Source organism: Loxodonta africana, chromosome 5, assembly GCF_030014295.1.
Source record: "Loxodonta africana isolate mLoxAfr1 chromosome 5, mLoxAfr1.hap2, whole genome shotgun sequence".
Lineage (NCBI taxonomy): Eukaryota > Metazoa > Chordata > Mammalia > Proboscidea > Elephantidae > Loxodonta > Loxodonta africana.
In genome coordinates this window covers 542,087-568,000 of record NC_087346.1, presented here as the reverse complement: position 1 = coordinate 568,000, position 25,914 = coordinate 542,087, and the positions used below count along the sequence as shown (strand labels likewise).

General features: G+C 38.9%; 1 protein-coding gene across 4 annotated transcripts in view; it reads left to right on the top strand.

Moving 5' to 3' along the window:
- The first annotated feature begins 1,017 nt into the window (after nt 1–1,017).
- ELMOD2 (ELMO domain containing 2) overlaps nt 1,018–25,914 on the top strand; it is a 43,587-nt gene continuing 18,690 nt past the window's right edge. Inside the window, exons 1-7 of one of the 4 annotated variants that reach the window (XM_023548708.2) lie at nt 1,018–1,160; nt 2,321–2,467; nt 4,749–4,777; nt 8,271–8,368; nt 13,011–13,140; nt 14,262–14,331; nt 19,009–20,666. In XM_023548708.2, coding sequence (XP_023404476.1) covers nt 2,326–2,467; nt 4,749–4,777; nt 8,271–8,368; nt 13,011–13,140; nt 14,262–14,331; nt 19,009–19,385 — 846 coding nt within the window. In that variant the 5' untranslated portion in view covers nt 1,018–1,160; nt 2,321–2,325 and the 3' untranslated portion in view covers nt 19,386–20,666. Of the gene's footprint in view, nt 1,161–2,320; nt 2,468–4,748; nt 4,778–8,270; nt 8,369–13,010; nt 13,141–14,258; nt 14,332–19,008; nt 20,667–25,914 lie in introns of those variants that run through there. The other 3 variants (XM_023548707.2, XM_010590574.3, XM_003410446.4) reach the window with 3 other exon arrangements.

The following is a 25,914-nucleotide window of genomic DNA, read 5'->3' as shown; positions in this document are numbered from 1 at the left end:
TAATACAATTTGATGCTCTTAAGTTATGGGGACTGTTTTCACTAGAGCCCAATAGCCTGCTGGCAAACCGGCTCTCCAGCCCCATCGTTCCCAGTTTTTGAGTAAAAAAAAAAAAAAAAAAAAAAAAAATCCCAGCGGCAGCCACGAGGTGGCAGTATTATATTTCAGTAAAACCTCTAAAAAAAAATTGGCATTAATTCTAGTGTCAGAAACTTCTAAAATCTTGTCTATATGTGTTAGAATCATATGGTCCCAGTAGCACACTTGGGTCTCTGCCCATTACGGATTTTTCATAGCTTGTTGTAGCCCAGTGTAGTTTCCAAAGGTTGCTATTGCTCAGGACTCTACTGAAATCAAAATTTTTATTAGTGGCTTCATGTATTTAGATTTATAAGATCCCCAAATACGATATGTTTACTAGATTCCAAATAACCCCACAAGGTGTTGTGTCGTCTTTTTATTGGTAGGATCCTGGACGGAGAGTAATTTATTCTTTACTGTTTGTAGAATACCTCTACTGGCCTAGCCCAAATTATTTTTAGAAACTTCACGGACTGGGCTAGGCTCTTAATTTTAGCCGCGTGGATTGAGCATCTTGGTAAGTCATACGCGTAACTATACTCTCAAAGTTTTCTGCGTTTCTGGTTGAACTAATAATAATTACTTCATAGAAAGCGCTTTTGTAACCTTGACTCTATAAAAATTACGAAAAGGACGCTCCTTCTTCTGGACTTGGAGCCTAGGAGCAGCAGACGGTTTCAACTTAAACGGTAAGAGGTGTACAGTGCGAAATGTCTCAAGAGCAGCGCCAGTAAATAGTAGCCTTTAGGGCCGGGTGTGCAGCCCGGCTGCCGTTGCCAGGGAAACCGTCGGGCGTCCCTAGAATCCGAGCACGCGCGCCTGGGCAACTTTTGTCCGACCTCCTTCTGGCGTTAGCGATAGGTGGGGCACGGACCAATCGGAGGAGGCTGGAGGTGCAGGGGGCGGGCAGAGGCCCGGGAAAAGCGGTCCCGCGGCTTTGCTCTCTGACTTCCGGGTCGCGGTGCTTGCAGGGAGCGCTCCGCGGGTATCCTCGCTTCCGCTGTTGGCGGTAAAGGCAAGATTCCCCATTGAGCAAACCGAGGCAGCTCCAGCTCCCCCTAGTTCTTCCGTTTTGTGAGGTGGCTGCTTTTCTTTTTCCTCCCCTCAGCCTGCGCTGCTTCTGTACCGACCGCGCGAGCCCGGCGGAGTCCGGCGGGGCGTCGGCGGGCCCCGGCGGGGCGTCGGCGGGCCCCGGGGCAGCCGAAGCTTTGTGCCGTCCGCTTCCTCCCGCTCGCGAGCCGCTGCCCAGGCCGAGCCTGGCCTGCTCCGGGAGGGGGCCGGGGGGCTCGGGCGCCGCGAGGAAGCCGTTGCCTCTGAGTGGTAGTTCTGATGCTTTTGTGGCGATGAGCGCGGACCAGATGGGTTCATTTTAAAGAAACAGTAAAGCCCACCTCTAAGGTGCGCTGTTTCTGCGCTGATCTGCTGGGGTTTCGAACTGGCCAGCCTGAGGCCCTAGTCCAGACACGGTGTGTCAGCGGGCACGTGTGAGGCAGGAGGGAGATGGCCAGCTCTGTTTGTTCTGAAGTCTCTTTTCCTCACTTGCACTCCCCTCCCCCATCCCACCCCGCCTTCTTCATTTGGGAACAAGGATTTTCGTATGACATAAAGAATCAGTTTTTTTGAGGTTACAGATTTTTGACTTAGTATTTCTGCCTTTCACTTTTTGAAATGAAAAATCAAGAATTGCCCAGGGTGTGATCTACTCCGGGTTAAACGTGCAAACTTCAATTCGTAAGCCATATGTAGGGTTGTTATTTGCTGGCATCACTTGACTGGCACAAATGATGTAACGGGAATTACCCATACGGGTTGAGGAGAGCTTTTTCTTTATAAAAACAATTCCGATGTTTGGTATATTTTATTTAATCATCGCTTAGTTGGGGTCCTCTTGTTTTTGAACTGTTGGGACCCAGTTTTCCAAGACTGAGAAAGTGGGAAACATATGAAGTACAATTATTTAACAAAAAGTGTGGACCGTTCTGCAGTCGTTCTTTTAACTCGAGTAGATTGACTCTAAGGTAGTAAATTGTTTTGATTTCTACAGTTAATATTTTTAAATGATAAATTGACTGGCCAGCCGTCATTTTCACTCATCTCTGCGGTGTAAATTATCACTGTCATTGTTTTCTTAGATGCTTAAGTAAGCACTAGCACAAAATGGACACAATGGAATAATAATAGTTGTGACTTTTTAATTCAGTGTAAAATCATTAAGCTTGTCATGTATTTCCTTCTCCAGAAAACATGTTTATTTCTTTGTGGGAGTTCTTCTATGGAAACTTTTTTCGGTATTGGATGAAATGGATTTTACGACAGATGACTGGAAAGTGTGAATTGCAACGAATTTTTGATACCTATGTAGGTGCACAGAGGACACACAGGATAGGTAATGTTATTTGAAAAAGAAATTTTAAAAACTAATAAAATTTTAGCTCCAAATGAATATTTTTTCTCAAAAATTGCAGTGACATACGTATTTCTTGTGTATCCTGATGAAGTCACATTAACTCCGTTTCATAAACTTTGAAATCCAGCTTTGAGTCCTTTCAGCTCTAAAAATGTATAAATTTATAGAAAAAGAAACTGATTAGTAGTTGATTCCCCATATGTGCAAATGGTTATCTTCTATGTCTTCTTAAGTTTATCAGTTGTTGCTTTGATCACAGGCTCTTTTCTAGAGAAAATCTCTATGCTTGTATAATCCCTTTGAAATTTTCACTCAAATGATAAAGAGTGAGTGTTTGGATTTAGATTCATTTTTATAGTCAAGATCCTTCATTAGTCTTTTAATTTCTTACTGTTATTTATGGAAGAACAGTAGGTATCCAGTGGTCCCTAGGTAAGCTTATTAGACTCAGTGCACATAGTCCAATATGGGAGTCACTAGCCATATGCTTTGGGCGCTTGAAGTGTGACTCACCTAAATTAAAACGCATGTAATTGTAAAATATACATTGGGTTTCAGAGACTATATGAAAAAAAAGATTGCGAAAATACCTCAGCAATTGTTTATATTCACAATATGTTGAAATGATAATAATTTGGATACATGGGGTTAAATATAAAATTAATTTTATCTGTTTTTTTTTTATCGTCTTTAAGGTAGCTACTAGGAAAAAATTAAGTACCTATGTGGCTTACATTTTAGCCACGTAAGAGAGTAATGCTACTCTAAAATCCAGCATGTCCTCAGTTCTTAAATAAAAATGCAGCTTTAAATGAGAGCACAGATGAGTGAGAAATGTGGTTTGAGGTCACTTTTCTTGGACTATGATAAGGGGAACCAAGCAACTGCTTTAGCTCATGCTGAGTGTCTCAGATGGAAAAATCAACAGATTAACTAGATTTCCTTTTTGCATTGAATAGGTGTGCTTCAACTAAGGTTTAGAAGGTAGAATATTGGCAATCGGAAGATGTCTCCAAGACAACATTGATACTGCTTCCATTGAGATTATTGCCAAAAAAGCCCTATGGAGCAGGTCTACCATATAACATATGGGGTCACCATGAGTCAGAATTGATTCAATAGCAGTGGGTTTGGTTTTCACCTCTTTGGCTCTGGTATGTTGAGGTTTATGGAATAATATCTAGTTCTCTATACTGAAAGGATGGTAAGGCATAAAGAGAGAGTAAACCTCAGGGCAGCTGGATGGTCGAAGTTTAATTACTTTCCTAGTTTTCTCAGAACTTTGTGGGTGACAAATCATTGCCTAATATTTTGATTTGCCCTTTTGACTGGGCAGAACAAAGTGCCTTTTGATAAGAAGCCTCTGCATTCAGTGTTGGTTGGTGTTTTGTAGTGCAGAGGAAGACCCTATGTTAAGGCTTTTTTTGTGTGGGAAAAGGATTTTCTTGAATTTTTTAAATTTCCAAGAAAAGGAGAATATTTAGTAGATGTGTCAGAAAATTTTTTAAATAGACAGTGAAAATGTTCTTGTCATTCTTGAAGTGAAAGCCAAAAATGGAGAGGCTATTTCATTATTTATCTGGTAGAGGACAATTGGCCAGATAATCTAAAGTCCCTTTGTTGTATAATTTAGTTGCTAGTATCTCAAATCTAAATGCTTACTGTACTCTATAAGGTTAACAAATGAAGAAAATGTAGCCGAGATTACTCTCACTGTAGTCCTAAGATAAGGTTCTGGGACCTGAACTATTCTGAGGCAGCCGCGAATGAATTTGTGGTGGTGAGTAGACAGTTTGGGGTCTGCACAATGACCTGGGGGAAGTTGGATTGGCTTTACCTCTTTGAAGTCCCTAGGTGGTGCCAACGGTTTGCCCTCAACTAAGGTTGGTGGTTCAAACCTATGGAAGAAAGGCCTGGTGATCTTCTTCCATTAAGATTATAGCCAAAAAACTCTGTGGAGCAGTTCAGCTATGATATATGGGGTAACCATGAGTCCGGATTGACTTGATGGCAGCAGGTTTGGTTTTCACCTCTTCAGCTCTGGTATGTTGTGTTTGACTGAGGTTTATAAAATAATATCTAGTTCTCTATACTGTAAGAATAAAATTTTAAATTATATTCTATTTTATTTATGTAAAAATTATATCTTCTGGAACTACTAAAGTAATTTATGATTGGGTTTTTTTTGGATGTTTTTACTGTCTGTATATGGAGTAATTTAGATACAACATTTAAGTGATAATTTTTTTTTTTATTTCAGAAAATTCCTTGACGTCTTCCAAGAACAAGGTAGGATTATATAATAATGATAATTCCAGAAAACTTAATTTGGAGATAGTTCTTCTTTAAAAGAATGCCTCAATTTTAGAATGAATTATTTTTAATGTCCTAGTAGAAGAGTTGGAGCCCTGGTGGCGTAGTGGTTTAGAGCTTGGCTGCTAACTGAAAGGTCACCAGTTCAAATCCACCGGGCACTCCTTGGAGAAATCCTGCGGGGTGGTTCTGTTCTACAGGTTCACTATGAGTGTAATCCAACTTGACGGCACCTGACAACAACAATAATAATAGAAGAGTCTTTGCTGTGATGAGTATTGAGTAAAGTTTTCCTTCTAGAGAAGTAATATTGCTGTTAAAAATTTTCTCTGTGTGTGTGTGTGTGTGTATTTGTGTGCCACTCTCACACAAAGAAGGTATTTGAATAATTTGTCTTGTTCTGAGATTTTACTTGGTTATTTTATCTCAAGGGTCGATTGGTTTTGGGAAAGCAGGGTCTTGTGAAAAGCCTTCTCTTAGACTGTATCCTCAGGATAGGTTCTTGTATGAGACAAAGATAAGTTTGGAGAGTTACTAAGGACCTTGTGTCTTGTACCATTTGAATCAAAGTAAGTCATACCTCACTTTTTTTTTTTTGGTCAGCTTTTGCTATGTAATAGACTGTGATAAAATATCAAGAGCATTTAGCAGTACATCATTTCTTGCACACGTGTCTGTGGGCCTGCAGGAGGGGCTCTGCTTCAAGCTGTGGTCAAGTTCAGGTCTGTTCCAGTGGTCTCATTCTTGGACCCAGGTTGGAGGATAATGGGTACCTGGGGAATTTTTCTCTCGCAGTGGATCACTGAACAAGGAGGGCAGGCCCAACCACACAGGCATATTTTAAGTCTTCTTGCACCACAGTCATTAACATCCCATTGGCTAAAGTAAGTTACATGGCCAAGCCCAAGTCAAGGGGTAGAGAAAGACACTGGGCCCCCCATAAGGCCATGATAGTAGGCATGTGGAGAGATAATTTAATTGTAGGGGAGTGAAAAATTCAGACCAAGTGACTCAGGCTGCTACATGCTGTCAGTTCCTTATAGTAGTTCACCATTTTTTGTGTATATGGCTTGTTTGGTGTGGCGGAGGTACAGTGTGGGTCATCTAGAGCATTGTGTGAAATCCCGTAGTGGATCAAAACCAGTATAAAACGACAACCACAACAAAAGGATCAGGATGGAAAATAACTCAAAAACATTGTTCATCATGAGGTTAAATACTGTTTTCTGAAGTTTTAATCTCAGTTATGTACGTATGTGTTCTTCTATCTCTATACATTTCACGTATACTTATGTATATACGAGTGTGCCTGGTCGTGTTGCAAAATGTGAGTCGAGGTAAAAGAATATTGACTTGCTGCTGCCTAGTGATGTTGATATGAGTTACTGATTTACACCAGTAACAAAATATGCCATTTATGTTCCAGAGGGCTACCTGTAAAAATGTTGCTTTACTGATTTAGTTACAGCCTCTATTTACAAACGGTCTGTGTAAGAATAACTCATACACACGAATGAATATTGGGGTGGAATCCAGAGTCCTACTCACGTGTTCAGAATACTTAGAGAGTGACTGATATTCTTTTTATTTTAAATGAAATGCAGAGTTCCAGAAAGCTAACATGTTGCTGGCTCTAAAAATTTATTTTATTTTATCTACCTACGTAATTCCTTTAGCTGGAACTTGGGATGCATTTTCCCAAAGAAACAGCATCATAAATTGTAGCAGATGTACTTGGAGAAGTGCTGTATTTCAGATCTATTACAACAGTGTTCTCAAACTTGAACATGCATCAGAATCCCCAGAGACTTGTTAAAACAGAGATGACTGGGCCCTACCACCACAGTTCCTGATTCCGCTCTGGTTGCACTTCTAACACATTGCCAAGTAATAACTGCTGTTCCTCCTGCTGGTCAGGAGCAACTCTTTGAAAACCAGTGTATTAACAGATGAGTGTGCTTTGGGGGACCGTTCTGGGACCATACTTTGTTTCTGTTGGAAATAGTATATGCATTCTCCAAACTGACCAAGTCGTGTTTCTTGGATTTCCACCCATGGTGAAGGCAGCCCTTTTACTTCTGCTGTTGTTTAAGCTTCAAGACATTTCCTGTAGCCAGATTATCCCAGGCCTTGACAAACTAGACCTTGTTGGCCATATCTGCACCCTTACTGATTGTTAGAATCTTTGATTGTTTTTTTTTTAGCTTTTAGTTTTCTCTGAGGAGCGAGCCTGCCTCCCTTTTTCCTTCCTTCTTTTAAATAATTTTATGCGTTGCTTTATATATCTTTTACTGAAAAAGTTGTCCTTAAAATTTTTATCTGTTGAATATTTCCATCCATTTAACATTTGTCAACTACTATCTATTACATGCAGGATAGGAAAAGGTGAACCAGATACAGTCTCTGTCCTTAAGGAATTTATGACTTAATATATAAATAACTATAATATAGATGGTGATAAGAGTCATAAAAAGGCTACAGATGAATTATTATGGGGCTTTCAAGAGAAGGAAGGATACTTCCACTCAAATGAGATTGGTGAAATTTTCTTGGACCTGACCTTTAAGCTGATTTTTAAAATGGGGAGGATTTAGGTCTAGAGACTGAGTGAAGGAGCATTTCAGATGAAAGGCTCAAAATAAGTAGAGGCATAACTACAGGTGTGATTGGAAATAACACAGTAGTTCAATTTGCCTGAAGTACAAAGGATACCAGAGAGGATTTTGATGGTAGCTTACTGGGGGATAAGAGTTAAAGTTTTTAAGGGTGAGGAAGGCGTGAACTTGCTTGTTTGTTGAAAGGGAGGATCCAGTGGATTTTTATAGACATATGTTTTTTCTGTGTTTTATGTACATAGAAAAAAGACCAAAAGAATGGACACTCATCTGTTGCAAGTGGCCATCTCTGGTGGTAGGATTGTTGTCGCTGGGTGCCGTGGTGTCAGTTCCAACTCAGCGACCCCATGTGACCTAGTAGAACCACCCCATAGGGTTTTCTCGGCTGTCATCTTTATGGAAGCAGATTGCCAGGTCTCTCTCCCATGGAGTCACTGGGTGGATTTGAACTACCAAACCTTTTGGTTAGCAGCCGAGCACTTAACCATTGCACCACCAGCGCCCTGTTGATTTCTGCATTTTAATTTTTTCTACAGATATTTTTGTTATATAATCTTTGTATTTTATAAAAAAGTCTGCTTCATAATCATACTGTGTAGCAGATCATTAGCTGAGAACTCATTAACCGAGAGCCTTTTGATTGTTCATCAAGGAAGTTGTTATCAGATACATCATGCTACTTCTCTTTTATGAAAAAATATATTTACATTTACATAATTTTAGCCCTAGAGAAAATTTGAAACAAATTTGTGTTTAATATCTGAATGGTAAAGGTGATCACATGCCTCAAAATTGACTACTCTTTTTCAGCTACAAGGGATATTTTTCATTCAACTTCTCTTTCGCATCAATAGGTTTTACGGGAAGCTACACATGTCACACAGAGCGAGGTGGACAAATGTGTAGAAGATATAATGAAGGAAAAGAATATCAACCCTGAGAAGGATGCTAGGTATGCTGTTTTTACAGTATTCTTTTTTATTAGGCATTTGTACCTCGTAAGTTATAGAGATCACACAGATTTGTGAACCTTTGGAACACAAAAGGTTGTGGAGGTCATCTAATTCAGTCATCTCATTTCACTTGATGAGGAATTAAAGTCCAGAGAGATGAGGTGACTTGTACAATATTACACAACTAGTGATAAAAGCAGGACTGAAACCTGTATCTAGTTGTGTACAACTGCTCTTCTTTAATATAATTTAAAACATTGTATTAAATTACATAAATATTAAATGTATTAAAATATTACATAAATAGCTTCAGCTACTATGTTCTTCTTGTCCTTTAAAAGTCAGCTCCTCTCTCCTCCAGGAAGGTCCTGCCTGGCTCCTCTAGTCTGAGTTAGGTGCCTTTGCTCTGTCCTCACTTAGAGCGCTGTAGCATAGCATTTAACCTGTTACATCGTACTTTGGATTTACTCTTGTTCTTCCGCAATAAATTTTAAGTTCCTTAAGAAGAGGAGTGTTCACTCATTTAATATCTGTAGTCTCAGCACTAGTACACTAACACAGTATTTAGCACTTATTTCTTCTCATTCACCATTTTTCTCTGTCAGTATAGAGGAAGGAGCAATTTATTTTGGCTGTAACAGGGAAAGAACTGTAAGGGTAGTTCCACAAAAGGTGACATTTGAGCTGGACGTTGGTGATTGGATAGGGGAAGACATTCCATATAGAAGAACAGTGCCAGGAAGGCGCAGAGAAATAGAAGTACATGAATATCTGGGAGCTGTAGGGAGTCCTTTGTGCCTGGAGCACTGAATACGTGCAGAGGAGTGGTTGGAGAGGTGAACAGAATGTTAAATTGGAGACACATTGCAGAGAGTCTTGAGTGATATACTGAGGGATTTAGAGTATGTTCTCCATTATTTAAGCCAACATTATCGGATTAATATTTTCGGAAGATGGAAGCAGGATTTGGGGATGCGGAATGCTGGTAGAGGGACTAGAGATAGAACAGTTAAGCACTTGAGCCATTTAGGTAACAGATAACAAAGCCATATATACAGCAGGGGAAATGAAGATACGAGGATTGTTTTGAGGGAGATTTCAGAGATACATTGGATAAGAACTTGGGGACCTTCTGGATATATTGTTGATGGAGGAAGAAGAGGATTAGAATTCTTTTTTTTTCCCTTAAAATTTTTTTATTGTGGTAAATATATAGGTAGCAATACATTTGCCAGTTCAGTAATCTTCACATATACAGTTCATTGACATTGAATATGTCCACATGTTGTTCAGCGATCGCCATTGACTGTTCCTGAATTTTTCCATCACCCTTAGAAGCTCCATGTCCATAAGCATTGTGTCTTCCTTTCCCCAAAAAATAATTAAAAAAAAAATTTATTGTGCTTTAGTTGAAAGTTGACAGTACAAATTAGTTTCTCATTCAAAAATTTATACACAGATTGTTTTGTGACATTGGTGGCATTCCCTACAATCTGTCAGCACTCTCACCCCTTCCACCCCGGGTTTCCCATGTCTGTTCGTCCAGTTTTCCCGTCCCTTCCTGCCTTCACATCTTTGTTTTTGGACAAGTGTTGCTCATTTGGTCTCGTATACTTGATTAAACTAAGAAGCGTGTTGCTTACATGTGTTACTGTTTGTTTTATAGGCCTGTTGTTTGAAAAGTGGACTTTGGGAGTGACTTCACTTCTGAGTTAGCAGGGTATCTGGGGGCCATAGTCTTGGAGGTTCCTCCCGTCTCTGTCATACCAGTAAGACTGGTCTTTTCTATGTATGTGTGAATTTGAATTTTGTTCTACATTTTTCTCCTGCTCTGTCTAGGATCTTCTATTTTGATCCCTATCAGAGGTGTCAGTGGTGGTTGCCGGGCACCATGTAGTTCTTCTGGGCTCAGGCTGCTGGAGCCTGTAGTTCATGTGGTCCATTAGTCCTTTGGACTAATATTTTCCCTGTGTCTTCGGTTTTCTTCCATCTTCTTTGTTCCTGTCTGGTTAGGACCAATAGATATATTTTAGCTGGCTGCTCACAACCTTTTAAGACCCCAGACACTATTCACCAATGTAGGATGTAGAACATTTTCTATATGAATTATGTTATGCCAATTGACCTAGAGGTCCCCAGCCCTCAGCCTCAGTGATTTAGTCCCTCAAGGTGTTCAGATGTGTTTAGGAAGCTGCTATGATACGTCTTGGTCAGGTTGTGCTGACATCCCTTGTATCATGTGTTTTCTTTTCCTTCACCAAAGTTAACACTTGTTTCTATCTAGTTTGTGATTTCTCCTCCTCACCCCTCCCCGCCCTTATAACCATCAAAGGTTGTTTTATTCTGTGTGTAAGCCTTTTCTTGAGTTTTTATAGTAGTGGTCTCACGTAATATTTGTCCTTTTGTGACTGACTGACTTCACTCAGCATAATGCTGTCCAGATTCATCCATGTTGTGAGATGTTTCACGGATTCCTCATTGTTCTTTATCGTAGCATAGTTGTAAAAACGGCCTTGGGGCAGCATCTGACCTCCTCTAACTTCACAAGGAGGAAGGACAATCAAGATCAATAGCCCAAGGCTGATTGCTGTGAGGTAGAGGTCAGACCTGCCTCCTCTCTCAGCCATCTTTACCATTTCTGACACCAGCCATCCCTCCCGCTGCACCCTGCTTCTCTGCTGGGCTTGATAATTCATTGCAATTTCCACAGAGAACTCACAGACAAGACTCGTGATTATGGAGCTTAATAGAGAAATAAACAGGTTACAGTTCAGGTTCAGGAACATTCAGGATACAGTTCGTTCATCAGGACAGTCTCTCCCCAGATGCCGTTCCAGGCAGGCCTCTCCCTGTCCCTCACCCTCTGCCCTGCTCAGGCAAGTGTTACAAAGCCCTTTTAGCTCTGCCGATAAGTGCCCTAAGGCACTCAGCTCTAGCTCTGTGGGTCAGTAGACCTAGCTCTACCAAGTGCTCAGAAGCATCCTATCCCTTCAGCAAGCCTCCTGCCGAAAGGCACTCAGCTTTCTTGCTTGTGGGCCGGGAAGCCCACTGTGCTGTCTCTTGCCGATCTCTCTTGCTGCTGTTTCTCTGCCACCACTTCTTGTCATCTTCCATGTTACAACTCTTTGTCTTAGTTCCCTGGTTCCAGGAGTCTCTTGGCACAGGGATCCTGGGTCCAAAAGACGCGCTGGCGCTTCTTCTTTGGTGGTGGTGGAATCCTCTCTCTGCTCTCGAATTTGCTGTCTTTTAAGGCAAAACTGACCAATCCCCTTGGTAGGCCACAGTCGCCTTATTTACACAGTTGCACCCAATCACTTGGGTAGGAGTTACATGACCACGGCTAGAAAGGCCACACCAAAGGGATCCGTCACATTGCAGCAGTACTCCATTGTGTGTATGTACCATAATTTTTTATCCATTCATGTGGTGATGGACTTTTAGGTTGTTTCCATCTTTTTGCTATTGTGAATAATGCTGCAGTGAGCATGGGTGTGCATATGTCTATTCATGTGATAGCTCTTATTTCTCTAGGATATGTTCCTAGGAGTGGAATTGCAGAATCATATGGTTCTTCTATTTCTGGCTTTTTAAGAAGGCACCATATCGTCTTCCATAGTGGTTGTACCATTTTATATTCCCACCAGCAATGCATGAGAGTTCTAATCTCCCCACAACCTCTCCAACATTTGTTATTTTCTGTTGCTTTTTTTTTTTTTTTGGAATAATACCAGTAATATCAGGGTGAAATGGTATCTCGTTGTAGTTTTGCATTTCTATAATCGAGAGAATTTCCTCATATGTCTGTTAGCCATCTGAATGTCTCCTTTGCCCATCTCTTAATTGGATTATTTGTGTTTCTGTTGTCGAGGTGTTGAAATAGTTTATAGATCTTAGAGATTAGACCCTTGTTGGATGCATCATAGCCAAAAATTTTTCCCAGTCTGTAGGTTCTCTTTTTACTCTTTTGGTGAAACCTTTTGATGAGCATAGGTGTTTAATTTTTAGGAGCTCCCTGTTATACAGTTTATCGTCTGAAGGATTAGAATTCTGAGTGTTCAGACTTGATTAGTGATGTCATTAATAGATTGAGTCTTTAGAAAGAGCACGTTTCTGCAGGGAAGATAAGCTGTGGTGTTTGGGAGGACTTAGATAACCTGCCGTGTAGCTGTCCATTATATATTTGGAAAATTAGGTCTGTTGGTGATATCAGGCAATAAATATTTGGAGCATATGAAATTATACAGAGAAAACATGAAAAATAGAAGAGAACAAATCCTTGTAATTGCAAAGTTTGCAATTCTTACATGTCTTGCCTTCTTTCTAGACCCTGTTTTACCATATCTTACGTAATAATTAGTATAATGCCTTGTGTTTAAGGAGGCTCTTGGTGCTTATTGGCCAGAAATGCTTTTTAAATAGACACATGAACCACAGGCTGTGGAAGGCATTGCTGTATTGTGATTAGAAAATACGATTTATCCCTTAGTATAAAATACTGAGTATAATGCTTTGTGTTTAAGGAGGCTCTTAGCTCTCGTTGGTAGGAAATGCTTTCTAAATGAACATATAAACCACAAGCTGTGGAAGGCATTCCTATATTGTGATACGATATGATTTATAAAAATATTTTATCTTTTTCAGTTTTAAAATCTGCATGAAGGCTTGCTTACTGCAGATATCTGGTTATAAACAGCTTTATGCAGATGTTGAAAATGAGAGAAAAAAGCCATATGATTCCGATAACCTGCAACATGAAAAGCTACTCCTCAAGGTAAGTTTTCGTTTTCTCTACTTGGAGTTATTGCACGTAGAAAAATAAATTGGGCTAGAACTGAATAGAAACATAGTAAAAATTCTAGAGGCTTGTCCAGTAAAAACCAGATCTTTTGCCATCGAGTTGATTATACAGCCATTTAATTGCTTTGTCTTTTAGAAAATCTGTTTCATTATATGGAAAGATTTTTAGCTGTTTTTATAATTTTATGATGATATCATTAAAATATATTCAAATAGATTTTATTTTAATGCTTTTCATTCTGAAATAAATTATAACTTATTAAGGGAGATCTTTAAAGAACGGATCCATAAACTTCAGGTTTTCCACTTATTTTTTATATAAATTATGCATATAAGGCATTTTTTTCAGCTTACTCTCAAATTGTGAACATGGATGTACCTTTCAGATTATCAGGTCAAATCTTTTGAGATTTATAGAATGTTAGTTGCCAAGTAATGCCACATAAATTTAAAGACTAAGAAAGTAAAATTTATTTGGAATTGTCTTGTTCAGTATTTCTTAAATATAAATACATAGGGACATGGAGGTGATGAAAGTAAAGAATATTAGACCTGGAATAAGCATTAGAGATCATCTAGTCCAGTCTCTTTATCTAAGGTATGAGGAATCTAAAGCCCAGAGATGAAGTGATTTGCTTTAGGTCCTAGAAAGTAAAACCTGGCCTAGACCCTGAGCCTTTTGCCCTTCCATTATGCCTACTTTAATTTAAGTTTTAAATGGTTAAAGCTGGAGAAAATAGCACATTGCACTTGGAGGTAGGAAGTTGCCATAACTAAAGGTACTGTAGAAAGAAACGTTAATAGTATATACGATAGGAAAGTGTGGAACTTTGGTTTTTGAATGCCGTTGACCCACAATAAGAGACACAGTTTAAAAACTTCTGGGAAGGTGACTACATGAGCAGGTCTAAGATCCTGATGTTCCTGCATGAGCACCAAGAAAAGCAACTAGAAAGCTATGTCAGCCCTGTAAGAACTCTGAAAAGTAGGTGGAGGATTACAGCAGCTACATTGAAAAAAGAAAAAGATGACTTTTAAACAGTAGGAAAACTTGTTTTTATACTGTTTCCATCCCTTACCCTCGTGGCGTAGCAGATGGGCAGCTGCAGTGGAGTTGGACCATGGCTTGCCTTCTCAAAGATAGGCCCCAATCTCTGGCTCTGGAGTGAGTATGGCATTCTTTGCTGGTGGACTGTTCCGTGTGTCTGTTCTGATCTGTCTGGGAGCTGCCTGAAGGACGCAAGCTCTAGTCTGACCTGAATTGGACTCAAACAAGGTGGGGGAGGGAGTGGTGAGCAAAGATGGAAGGCTGTGACTACCTGAGAATTTCTTGTAGAAATTAGTGCTTACAAAAGTACCGTGTATATGGAGGAATTGAAAAGTCACACTCATGCTCAGTGCAAATACATTGTAATAGTTTAAAGACCCAGCTTCAACAGAAAAAGCACAAGGCATACAAAGAAACTGAAAATGATGGCCCATTCAAAAGAACAGGACAACGGGAAAGAATTGTTTCTATGGAAGCCCAGATTGTGGACAGATTAGCAGATGTTAAAACAACAGTATTAAAATGTTCAACGAACTAAAGGAAAACACCAGAAAAGAACTAAAAGAAACCAGAACAATGATGAATAAATAAAACGGGACTATCAATAAGATAGTGTAAAAAGGAACCAAACAATTAGTGGAGCTGAAAAATACAACTGAAATGAAAAATTCAGTGGAAGGCCTCAGCAGCAGATTTGAGCTAGAAGAGAAAAGAATCAGTGAACTGGAGAATAAGGCAATTGAAATTATTGAGGCTGAAGAGCAAAAAGAAAACAGCATCAGTACAGCTGAGCAAAGGCTAATGGAACTGTGGGACACCACTAAGTGAGCTGTCATATGCCTCATGGGATTCCCAGAAGCAGCAAGAGAAAGGAACAGAATGAATATTTGAAGAACTAGAGGCAGAAACCTTTCCAAATTTGGCAAAAGACAAATCCAAGAAGCTCAACAAACTCCAGATAGGATAAACCAAAAGAGATCCACACTGAGACACATCATAACAAATACTCAAAAAACCAAAGATAGAAAATCCTGAAAGCAGTAAGAGAGAATGGAGGTGTCACATACAAGTAATCCTCAGTAAAGTTAAGTGCTAATTTTTCCTCAAGAAACTTGAGAGCAAGAAGGCAGTGGAATGATATATTTAAAGTGCTGAAAAAAAAGAACTGTCAATGAAGATTTCTATATCTGGCAAAACTGTCTTTAAGAATGAGGACAAAATTAAGAGATACCCAGATAAACAGAAGCTGAGGGAGTTCATCATGACTAGACCTGCATTACAAGAAATGCTAAAGGAGCCCTTCAGATAGAACTGAAAGGACAGGAGATGATAACTTGATGTGTGAAGAAAAGAAAGATTTCCAATAAAGGAAATCAGATGGGCAGATATAAGGGCCCATGGTATTAGAGTCTTAGAATATTTTTACATTTTAACTTTGGTAATTATTTCCTAAATGATTCTAAAAGACAAATATGTAAAATATAAATTTCAGTTACTGGGCACATAATGTATAAAGATTAGTTTATGATAACAACTGCATAAAGGTTGGGAGGAGCAGTATAGGAACAGAGTTTTTGTGTGTTTCTGAAGTTAAATTGGTATCAGTTTAAACCAGGTTCTGAATTTAAGATGTCAAATGTAATCCTCAGAGTAACCACACACACATACACACACAAGATCCAAAAGATATACTCAAAAGAAAATGAGAAGGAAATCAAAGTGGCTCACTACCGAAAAATTGAGCTAAACAAAAGTGACGGCAGTATTGGAGGAGTTGAAGGACAAAGAAGGTATAAGGCACAAAAACAAATAGCAAAGGGACAAAAGCAAGTCCTTATTTATTGGTAATTACCTTAAATATATAAATGGATTAAACTTTCCATTCGGAAGGCAGAGAGTGGCAGATGGATTAAAAAAAAAAAAAAAACTCTCCATATACTTTCTATAAGAGACACATCTTAGAGTCAAAGAGGCAAATAGGTTGAAAGTGCAAGAATTGGGGGAAAAAAAAAGTTCCATGCAAATAGTGATTAAAAGAGAGCTGGGGTGACTGTTTTGATTTCAAACAAAATAGCCTTTGGTCAAAAATCTATTATAAGAGACAAGTAAGGGCATTATATAATGATAAAAGGGTCAGTTTATCAAGAAGATATAACAGTTGTAAATGCACTTAACGCCAGAGCCCCAAATACTGACAGAATTCAAGTGAGAAATAGACAGTTCTATACCACTTTCAATAATGGACAGGGCATCTAGAAAGAAGATGAGTAAGGAAATAGAGAATCTGAACACCAGAATACCTACACCAGCTATATGGACATGTGTAGAGCACTCTACCTGGCATACAGTACCCATTGATTCTTCTGCAGTGCACATAGTTCATTTTCCAGGATAGATCGCGATGCAAGTTTCAATTAAAAAAAAAAAAAAAGATGGAAATCATACAAAGTATCTTTTGTGACCACAATGGAATGAAACTAGAAATTAACAAAAGGACAACTGGAAGGAACCCAAATATGTGGAAATTAAACAATACGTCATTAAACAATACATCACTGAAGAAATAAGAGAAATGAAGTAAAAGTCAAATGAAAATGAAAGCACAACATGCCAAAACTTATGAGATGCAGCAGAGGCCATGCTCAGTGGGAAATGTATAGCAATAAACACCTACATTAAAAAAAGAAAGATTTCAAATAAATAACCTAACTTTAAAATCTCATTGATTAACGGTATGGTTGCATAACTGATTAATGTAATTGCTGTCAATAAGTTATATACCTGTAAAAATTTGGATTGGCAAAAGCTGTGTGGTAGATGTATTTACAACAATGACAAAAACAAAAAGAGTAGCTGCTGAGACTGCTTGTGTACAACCAACACCTCATGGGATTTAGTTGCTTGGTTTGAAGGTTTAAGGTTATGATTTCATGAGGTGTCCCAGTTTATTGGCCTAATGGTGTGATTAGTGCTTCTGTTCTACCTCCTAGTTCGTTGTGTAGTGCCTGAGGTCTTAAAAGTTTGCAGGCAGCCATTCAGGGTTCAACAATTAGTCTCTGTTCACCTGGAACAACAATGGAAGAAGGAGAGTATGCCCCCTTTGCCATGAGACCAGAACTGGATGGTGCCCAGCTACCATACTGAACATTTCGATTCAAAAATTCCATAGAAGAATCCTGATCAAGAGGGGGAAAATATAGAACAGAATTTCAAATTCTCATGAAATCCAGTCTTTCTGGAGCCATGGAGGCTAGATGAACCCTCTGAACCCTTTGCTCTGAGATGTCTTTTGTACCTCAAACAAAAAATACTCCCTGAAGTCTTCTTAAAACCAAACAGTAGTTTAGCATAATTAGTAAAGAATGTCTGCCTTGAGGAAACTGGTGGCATAGTGGTTAAGTGCTACGGCTGCTAACCAAGAGGTCAGCAGTTCAAACCCGCCAGGTGCTCCTTGGAAACTCTATGGGGCAGTTCTATTCTGTCCTATAGGGTCGCTATGAGTCGGAATCAACTCAACGGCAGTGGGTTTGTTCTGGTTTTTTGTTTTTGGTCTGCCTTGAGCATTGAACTCTTTTAAAATCTATCTATTTGGGATCAAATTGACAACAGCAACTCAAAAGATTAGATAGGAAACTCAGGGGGAAAGGAACAACTTGGAAAAGGAAGATGAAACTGATTGGGCAAATTAATGTAATCAATATCACTGAATTGTACATGTAGAAATTGTTGAATTGGTATATGTTCTGTGTATATTCTCAATAGCAGCAACAAAAATAAAATATATTTAAAAATACCTAACTACAATTAGGTTTTAGAAAAAGAAAAGTAAACTATGTCCAGAGCTTCCAGAAGTAAGGAAGTAATAAGAACAGAGATAAACGAAATAGAGAACAGGAAAACAACACAGAATCAACAAAATCAGAATTTGAGTTTTTTTTTTTTTTTTTTTAAAGATTAAGAAAATCAATAAACCTTTTCCTGGAGTGACCAGGAGAAAAAAGATGCAAATACCTAAAATCAGAAAGTAAAGTGGGGATATTACAACCGAGCCTACAGAAATAGTGTAAGAGAATACTATAAATAATTGTATGCCCAAAATTAGGTAACTTAGATGAAATGGACAAATTCCTAGAAACATATAAACTACCTAAATTGACTCAAGAAGAAATAGAAAATCTTAAAAGACCCAAAACAAATGAAGAAATTCAATCAGTAGTCAAAAACCTCCCAACCAAAAAGAAATCCTAGACTATATGATAGCATTGGGGAATTCTACCAAACATTTATAGAAGAAGTGACCTCAATCTTTAAGTTCTTCCAAAAAAAAAATAGAAGAGAAGGGAACACTTCCTGACTCATTGTATTAGGCCAGGATTGCCATGATACTATAGTCAGGCAAAGACACCAGAAGAAAAGAAAACTACAGATCAGTATCCCTTATGAATGTAGATGCAGAAATCCTCAACAAAATAGTAGCAAACTGAATCCAATATATTAAATAGATTATACCTCATGGTCCAGTGGCATTTATTCTAAGGATGCAAAGGTATTTAAACATCAGAAAATCAGTGTAATACATCACATTAAAAGAACAAAGGAAAAGAATCACATAATCAACTCAGTTGACACAGAAAAGAAATTTGACAAAATCCAGCACCCTTCGTTGATAGAAACACTCAACAAACTAGGAATACAGAGGAAATTACTCAACATGATAAAGGGCATTTATGAAAAACCCATAGTTAACTTCATAGTCCATGGAGAAAGACTGAGATATTTCCCCTTTAATATTAGGAACAAGACACAGATGCCTGCTCTCACTGCTGCTGTTCAATATCATACTGGAAGTCCTAGCCAGATCATTTGGGCAAGAAAAAGAAATTAAAGGTATCCAAATCAAGAAGGAAGAAGTAAAGCTATCTTATTTGCAGGTGACATCTCCTATAGGTAGGAAATCCCAAAGAATCTACAAGAAAGCTACTAGAGCTAATAAATTCAGCCAAGAGGCAGGGCACAAGGTCAACACACAAAAATTGGTTGGGTTTCTATACACCAGCAATAGGCAATCTGAAAAGCAAATTAAGAGAACAACTCCATTTACAGGAGCATCAAAAAGAATAAAGTACCCAGAAATAAATTTAACCGTAGAGGTGAAAGACTTGAAAGACTGAAAACTATAAAAAACATTGCTGAAAGAAATCAAAGATCTAAAGATGATTTGTTCATGGATTGGAAGACTTAGCATTGTTAAGATGGTAATACTACCCAAAGCAATCTGTAGGTTCAGTACAACCCCATCAATGTGCCAACAGCCTTCTTTGGAGAAATGGAAAAGCCAGTCATCAGATTTACATGGAATTGTAAGAGGCCTCAAATAGCCAGAGCAGCCTTGATAAAAGAACCAAGCAGGAGGACTCACACTTCCTAATTTCGAAATGTCCTATAAAGATTCAGTAATCAAAACAATCTGATACTAGTATAATAATGGACATATAGACTGGTAGAATAAAATTGAAAGTCCAGAAATAAACCCATATATCATCTATGGTCAATTGATTTTTGACAAGAGTACTAAGTCCATACAATGGGAAAATAATACTCCCTTCAGTAAATGATACTGGGATAACTGGATCTCCACATGCAAAAGAATGAAGCTGGACCCATATCTCATACCCAGAATTAACTCAAAATGGATCAGCAACCTGAATGTAAGAGCTGTTAGGTGCAATCAGGTTGGTTCCCACTGATAGCGACTCTGTACAACAGAATAAAATACTGCCTGGGCCTGCACCATCCTGACAGTCATTACGCTTGAGCCCATGGTTGCAGCCAGTGTGTCAGTCCATCTCATTGAGGGTTATGATCTTTTTCACTGACCCTCTCTACTCTACCAAGCATGATGTCTTTCTCCAGGGACCGGTCTCTCCTGACAACATATCCAAAGTACCTGAGATGGAGTCTCCTCATCCTTGCTTCTAATGAGCATTCTGGCTGTACTTCTTCCAAGACAGATTTGTGCGTTCTTCTGGCAGTCCATTCAATGTGCTTTGCCAGCACCATTAATCCAAAGGCATGAATTCTTCTTCGGTCTTCCTTATTTATTGTCCAGCTTTCGTATGCATATGAGGTGATTGAAAACACCATGGCTTAGGTCAGGTGCACCTTAGTCCTCAAAGTCAGATCTTTGCTTTTCAACACTTTAAAGAGGTCTTTTGCAGCAGATTTGACCAGTGCAATACATCCTTTGATTTCTTAACTGCTGCTTCTGGGGTTGTTGATTATGAATTGAAGTAAAATTAAATCCTTGACAGCTTCAATATTTTGTTTGTTTATCATGATCATGAAACATGTCTGTTTATCATGAAGATCAGAAATACTGTAGTCTTTGATCTTCATCAGTAAGTGCTTCAAGTCCTTTTCCATTTCAGTAAGCAAGGTTGTGTCATCTGTATTCACAGGTTATTAATGAGTCTTCCTCCAATCCTGATGCCACGTTCTTCTTCATGTAGCCCAGCTTCTCAGATTATTTGCTCAGTATACAGAGTAAATAAGTATGGTGAAAGGATACAACCCTGATGCACACCTTTCCTGACTTTGATCAACACAGTATCCCATTGTTCTGTTTGAATGACCGGCTCCTGGTCTATGTACAGCTTCTGCATGAGCACAATTAAGTGTTCTGGAATCCCCGTTCTTCGCAGTGTTACCCATAATTTGTTATGATCTGCGCGGTCGAATGCATAGTCAGTAAAACACAGGTAAACATTTTTCTGGTATTCTCTAGTATTCAGCCAAGATTCACCTGACATCAGTAATGATAACCCTCGTTCCATGTCCTCTTCTAAATCTGGCTTGGACTTCTGACAGGTGCCTGTCAGTGTACTGCTGCAACTGCTTTTGAATGATCTTCGTCAAAATTTTACTTGCGTGTGGTATTAATGATATTTTTTATAATTTCCACGTTGTGTTGGAATACCTTTCTTTGGAATGGGTACAAGTATGGTTCTCTTCCAGTTGGTTGGCCAGGAAACCGTCTTCCAAATTTCTTGACATAGACAAGTGAGCACCTCCAGTGCTGTATCCGTTGGTTGAAACATCTCAATCGGTATCCCATTAATTCCTGAGACTTTTTTTTTTGCCAGTGCCTTCACTGCAACTTGGACTTCTTCCTTCATTATCATCAGTTCTTGATCATGTGCTGCCTTCTGATATGGCTGAATGTCAACCAGATCTTTTTGGTATAGTGACTCTGTGTATTCCTTCTGTCTTTTGATGCTTCCTGCATCGTTAAGTATTTTCCCCCTTGAAGCCTTCAGTATTGCAGCTTGAGGCTTGAATTTTTTCTTCAGTTCTTTCAGCTTGAGAAATGCCATGTGTATTCTTCCCTTTTGGTTTTCTAACTCTAGGCTTTGTACGTTACATTATAATACTTTGTCTTCTCGAGTTGCCCTTTGAAACCTTCAGTTCAGCTTTTCATTTTTTCCATTTGCTTTAAGTAGTCAATGTTCAAGAGCAAGTTTTAGAGTCCCTTCTGACATCCATTTTGATCTTTCTTTCTTGTCTTTTTAATGACCTTTGGTTTTTCTCATGTGTAATGTCATGCCACAACTCATCTGGTTCTTTAGTCATTAGTGTTCAGTGCTTCAGATCTATTCTTGAGATGGTCTCTAAATTCAGGTGGTATATACCAAGGTCGTATTTGGCTCTCGTGGACTTGCTGTAATTTTCTTCAGCTTCAGCTTCTACTTGCATATGAGCAATTGATGGTCTCTTCCCCTGGCCTTGTTCTGATGACTTTCTCCATCATCTCTTTCCACAGATGTAGTTGATTTGATTCCTGCACATTGCATCTGGTGAGGCCTATGTGTATAGTTGCCTCTTATTTGTTGAAAAAAGGTATTTGCAACAAAGACGTTTTTGGTCTTAACAAAATTCTGTCATGCAATCTCTGGTGTCATTTCTGTCAACAAGGCCATGTTTTCCAACCACCAATATAAGGTCGCTATGAATCAGAATCGACTCAACGGCACTGGGTTTGGTTTGGTTTTTAATCCTTCTTTGTTTTCAACTTTTGCATTTCAATCACCTATAATTATCAATGCACCTTGATTGCATGTTTGATCACTCTCAGACTGCAGAAGTTAGTAAAAGTCTTCAACTTCATCTTTGGCCTTAGTGGTTGGTGTGTAAATTTGAATAATAGTCATAGTAACTGGTCTTCCTTGTAGGCGTAGGGATATTATCCTATCACTGACAGTGTTGTACTTCAGGATGGATCTTGAAATGATCTTTTTGACAATGAGTACGCCATTCATCTTCATGTTGTCATTCTGGCATAGTAGACCACAGGATTGTCTGATTCATAATGGCCGATCCTCATCCATTTCAGCTCAGTAATGCCTAGGATATTGATCTTTATGGGGTCCATTTCATTTTTGATGACTTTTAATTTTCCTAGAGTTATACTAAGATTTATACTAGACTCATAGTTTTTTTTTTTTTTTCATAGTAGATTCATACTAAGACAGACCAGGAAGAAGGACCTGGTGGTCTACTTCTAAAAAAATTGGCCAGTGAAAGCCTTATGAATAGCAGTGGAACATTCTCTGATATAGTGCCAGAAGATGAGCCCCTCAGGTTGGAAAGCACTAAAAATATGACTGGGGTAGGGCTGTCTCCTCAAAGTAGAGTCAGCCTTCATAATGTGGATGGAGTGAAGCTTTTGGGACCTTCATTTGCTGATGTGACACGACTCAAAATGAGACGAAACGGTTGCAGACATCCATAGTAACGAGAAAGTGCAGTGTACGAAGGATGAATCTAAGAAAATTGGAAATGTAAGAACTAAAACTGTAAACCTCTTAGAACAAAACATAGGGGTAATGCTTTGGGAACCTAGTTTTCAACAATGGATTCTTAGATAAGACACCAAAGAGCAAAGAATAAAAGACAAAATAGATAAATGGAACTTTGCCAAAATTAAAAACTTTTGTGTTAAAGGACTTTATCAACAAAATGAGGAGACAACGTACAGAATGTGAAAAATATTTAGGAATTATATATCTGATAAGGGTTTAATATCCAGAATATAAGAAACTTTTATAACTCAACAATAAAAAGTTAAACAACCCAATCACTACTAGGCAAAGGGCTTGATTAGGCATTTCACCAAAGAAGATGTGTAACAGTCTAGTAAGTATATTGTCTTAGGCTGGGTTCTCTAAACAAGCAAAACCAGTGAAGCACATATACAGAGAGAGATTTTTCTCAAGGAAATGTCTCACATGATTGTGGAGGCTGGCACGTACCAAGTAAGTCCATGGGTCAGATGTGAGGCTGAAGGCTTCTCTGACTCATGTACCTGGAGGGGTTGACAAACCTAAGATCAGCATCCAGATGACAGGCTGCTGGCCCAAGTCCCAAGAACCAGAGCTCAGATGATGACAGGCTGGATACAAGATCCAGAGCAAGCCAGCTTTGATAGAATGTCCACATATATATTGGATACAGGTGACAGCCCCGAGGAAACTCCCCTTATAGCTGATTGGCTGATCATATCAGATCATGGTAGATGACTACATCATTACATAGCTGCCATATTGCGTTGTTACGTAACTGCTAAACTACATTATTACATAACTGCCAAACCACTGAGAGTCATGGCCCAGCCAAGATGACACACAGCCTTAACCGTCACACACATGAAAAGATGTTCAGTGTCATTACTAATTAGAGAAAGGCAAATCAAAACCACAGCAAGATACCACTTCACCCTTTACTAGGATGCATGTTATCAGAAAAACAGACAACAAGCATTAGTAAGGATATGGGGAAATTGGAGCCCTCACTCACTACTGGTGGGATGATGAAATGGTAGGGCTGCTCAGGAAAACAGTTTAGTGCTTTCTCAAAAAGTTAAACACAGAATTACCATATGACTCAGCAAATCTGCTACCTATATACCCAAAAGACTTGAAAGCAGGGACTCAAACAGATACTTGTACACCAGTGTTCATTGTAGCATTATTTACAATAGCCATAAAGTAGAAATAACCGAGGCATCTATCAACAGATGAATAGATTTTTTTTAAAATGTGGTATATACATAGAATGGAATATTATTCAGCTACAAAGAGAAATGAAGTTCTGATACATGATAACACATGGATGAACCTTGAAAAGATGCTGAGTAAAATAAAGTCAAACACAAAAGGATAAATATTGTATGATCCCACTTATATGAAGTATCTAGAATAGGAAAATAAAGACCAAAGCTTATTGGTGGTCATCAGAAGTGGAGAGAGATGGAAGAGGGGAGGTATGGGTTAAGAGCATTGGGTTTAAGGATGATGCAAACATTTGGGAGCAAACGGCGATGGTTGCTCTACATGTTGAATGTGATTAATGTCACTGAATTGTACACGTAAAAATGGTTGAAACGGCAAATGTTTTCTTATGCACAGTTTACCAAAATAAAATTGTTCCAGCTTTTTTTTTTTTGCTGTTTTTTTTTCTTGTAATTGTACTTTAGATGACGGTTTGCAGAACAAACTAGCTTCTCATTAGATAATTAGTACACATATTGTTTTGTGACACTGGTTACCAGCCCCACGGCATGTCAACACTCTCCCTTCTAAACCTCAGGTTCCCTATTACCAGCTTTCCTGTCCGTTCCTGCCTTCTAGTCCTTGCCCCTGAGCTGGTGTGTCCCTTTAGTCTCGTTTTGTTTTATGGGCCTGTCTAATCTTTGGCTGAAGGGTGAACCTCAGGAGTGACTTCATTAATGAGCTAAAAGGGTATATGGGGGCCATGCTCTCCTGGTTTTTCCTGTCTCTGTCAGGCCAGTAGAATTTTGTTCTACATTTTTCTCCAGCTCTGCCTGGGACCCTCTATTGTGATCCCTGTCAAAGCAGTCAGTAGTGGTAGCCGGGCACCATCTGGTTGTGCTGGACTCAGTCTGGCAAAGGCTGTGGTAGTTGTGGTCCATTAGTCCTAAGGACTTATCATGCCCGTGTGTCTTTGGTTTTCTTCATTCTCCCTTGTTCCCAACGGGGTGAGACCAGTAGAGTATCTTAGATGGCCACTCACAAGCTTTTAAGACTCCAGACGCTAGTCACCAAAGTAGAATGTAGAACATTTTCTTTATACACTCTGTTATGCCAGTTGAGCTAGATGTTCCAGGAGACCATGGTCCCCACAGCCATCAGCCCAATAATTTGGTCCCTCAGGGAGTTTGGATATATCTACGGAGCTTCCATGACCTTGCCTTAGACAGGTTACCACAATAAAATCTTACAAATTAAAGAAAAAAACACCAACAAAACTTTCTTTTTTTTTGCAGAAGTATAAAATATACACTTAATTATAAAATTACAATTAAAACTTGATTTTATAAAATCAGGATAATGAAAATACATACCTCAAAGGGCTGTTGCGTGAAGAAGGTTTTTATAAAGTGTTAAAATAGTGCCTAGCACTCATTGAGGATTAACTGCTGTTGGTAGCCTCATGTTCATCATTATTCCCTTAATTTCAAACCCTTTCTACACAAATACCTGCCTTTCTGAAGGTGTAAGATACACGTAGTCCTGCCATCCTCCTCAACGGAAATTTTTCCCTGGTGATTCCTTATGAAACTCACTTCCCAGAGGTGGAGAGGGACTTGTAGCAGTGATCTCATCGAGCCACTACATATCACTC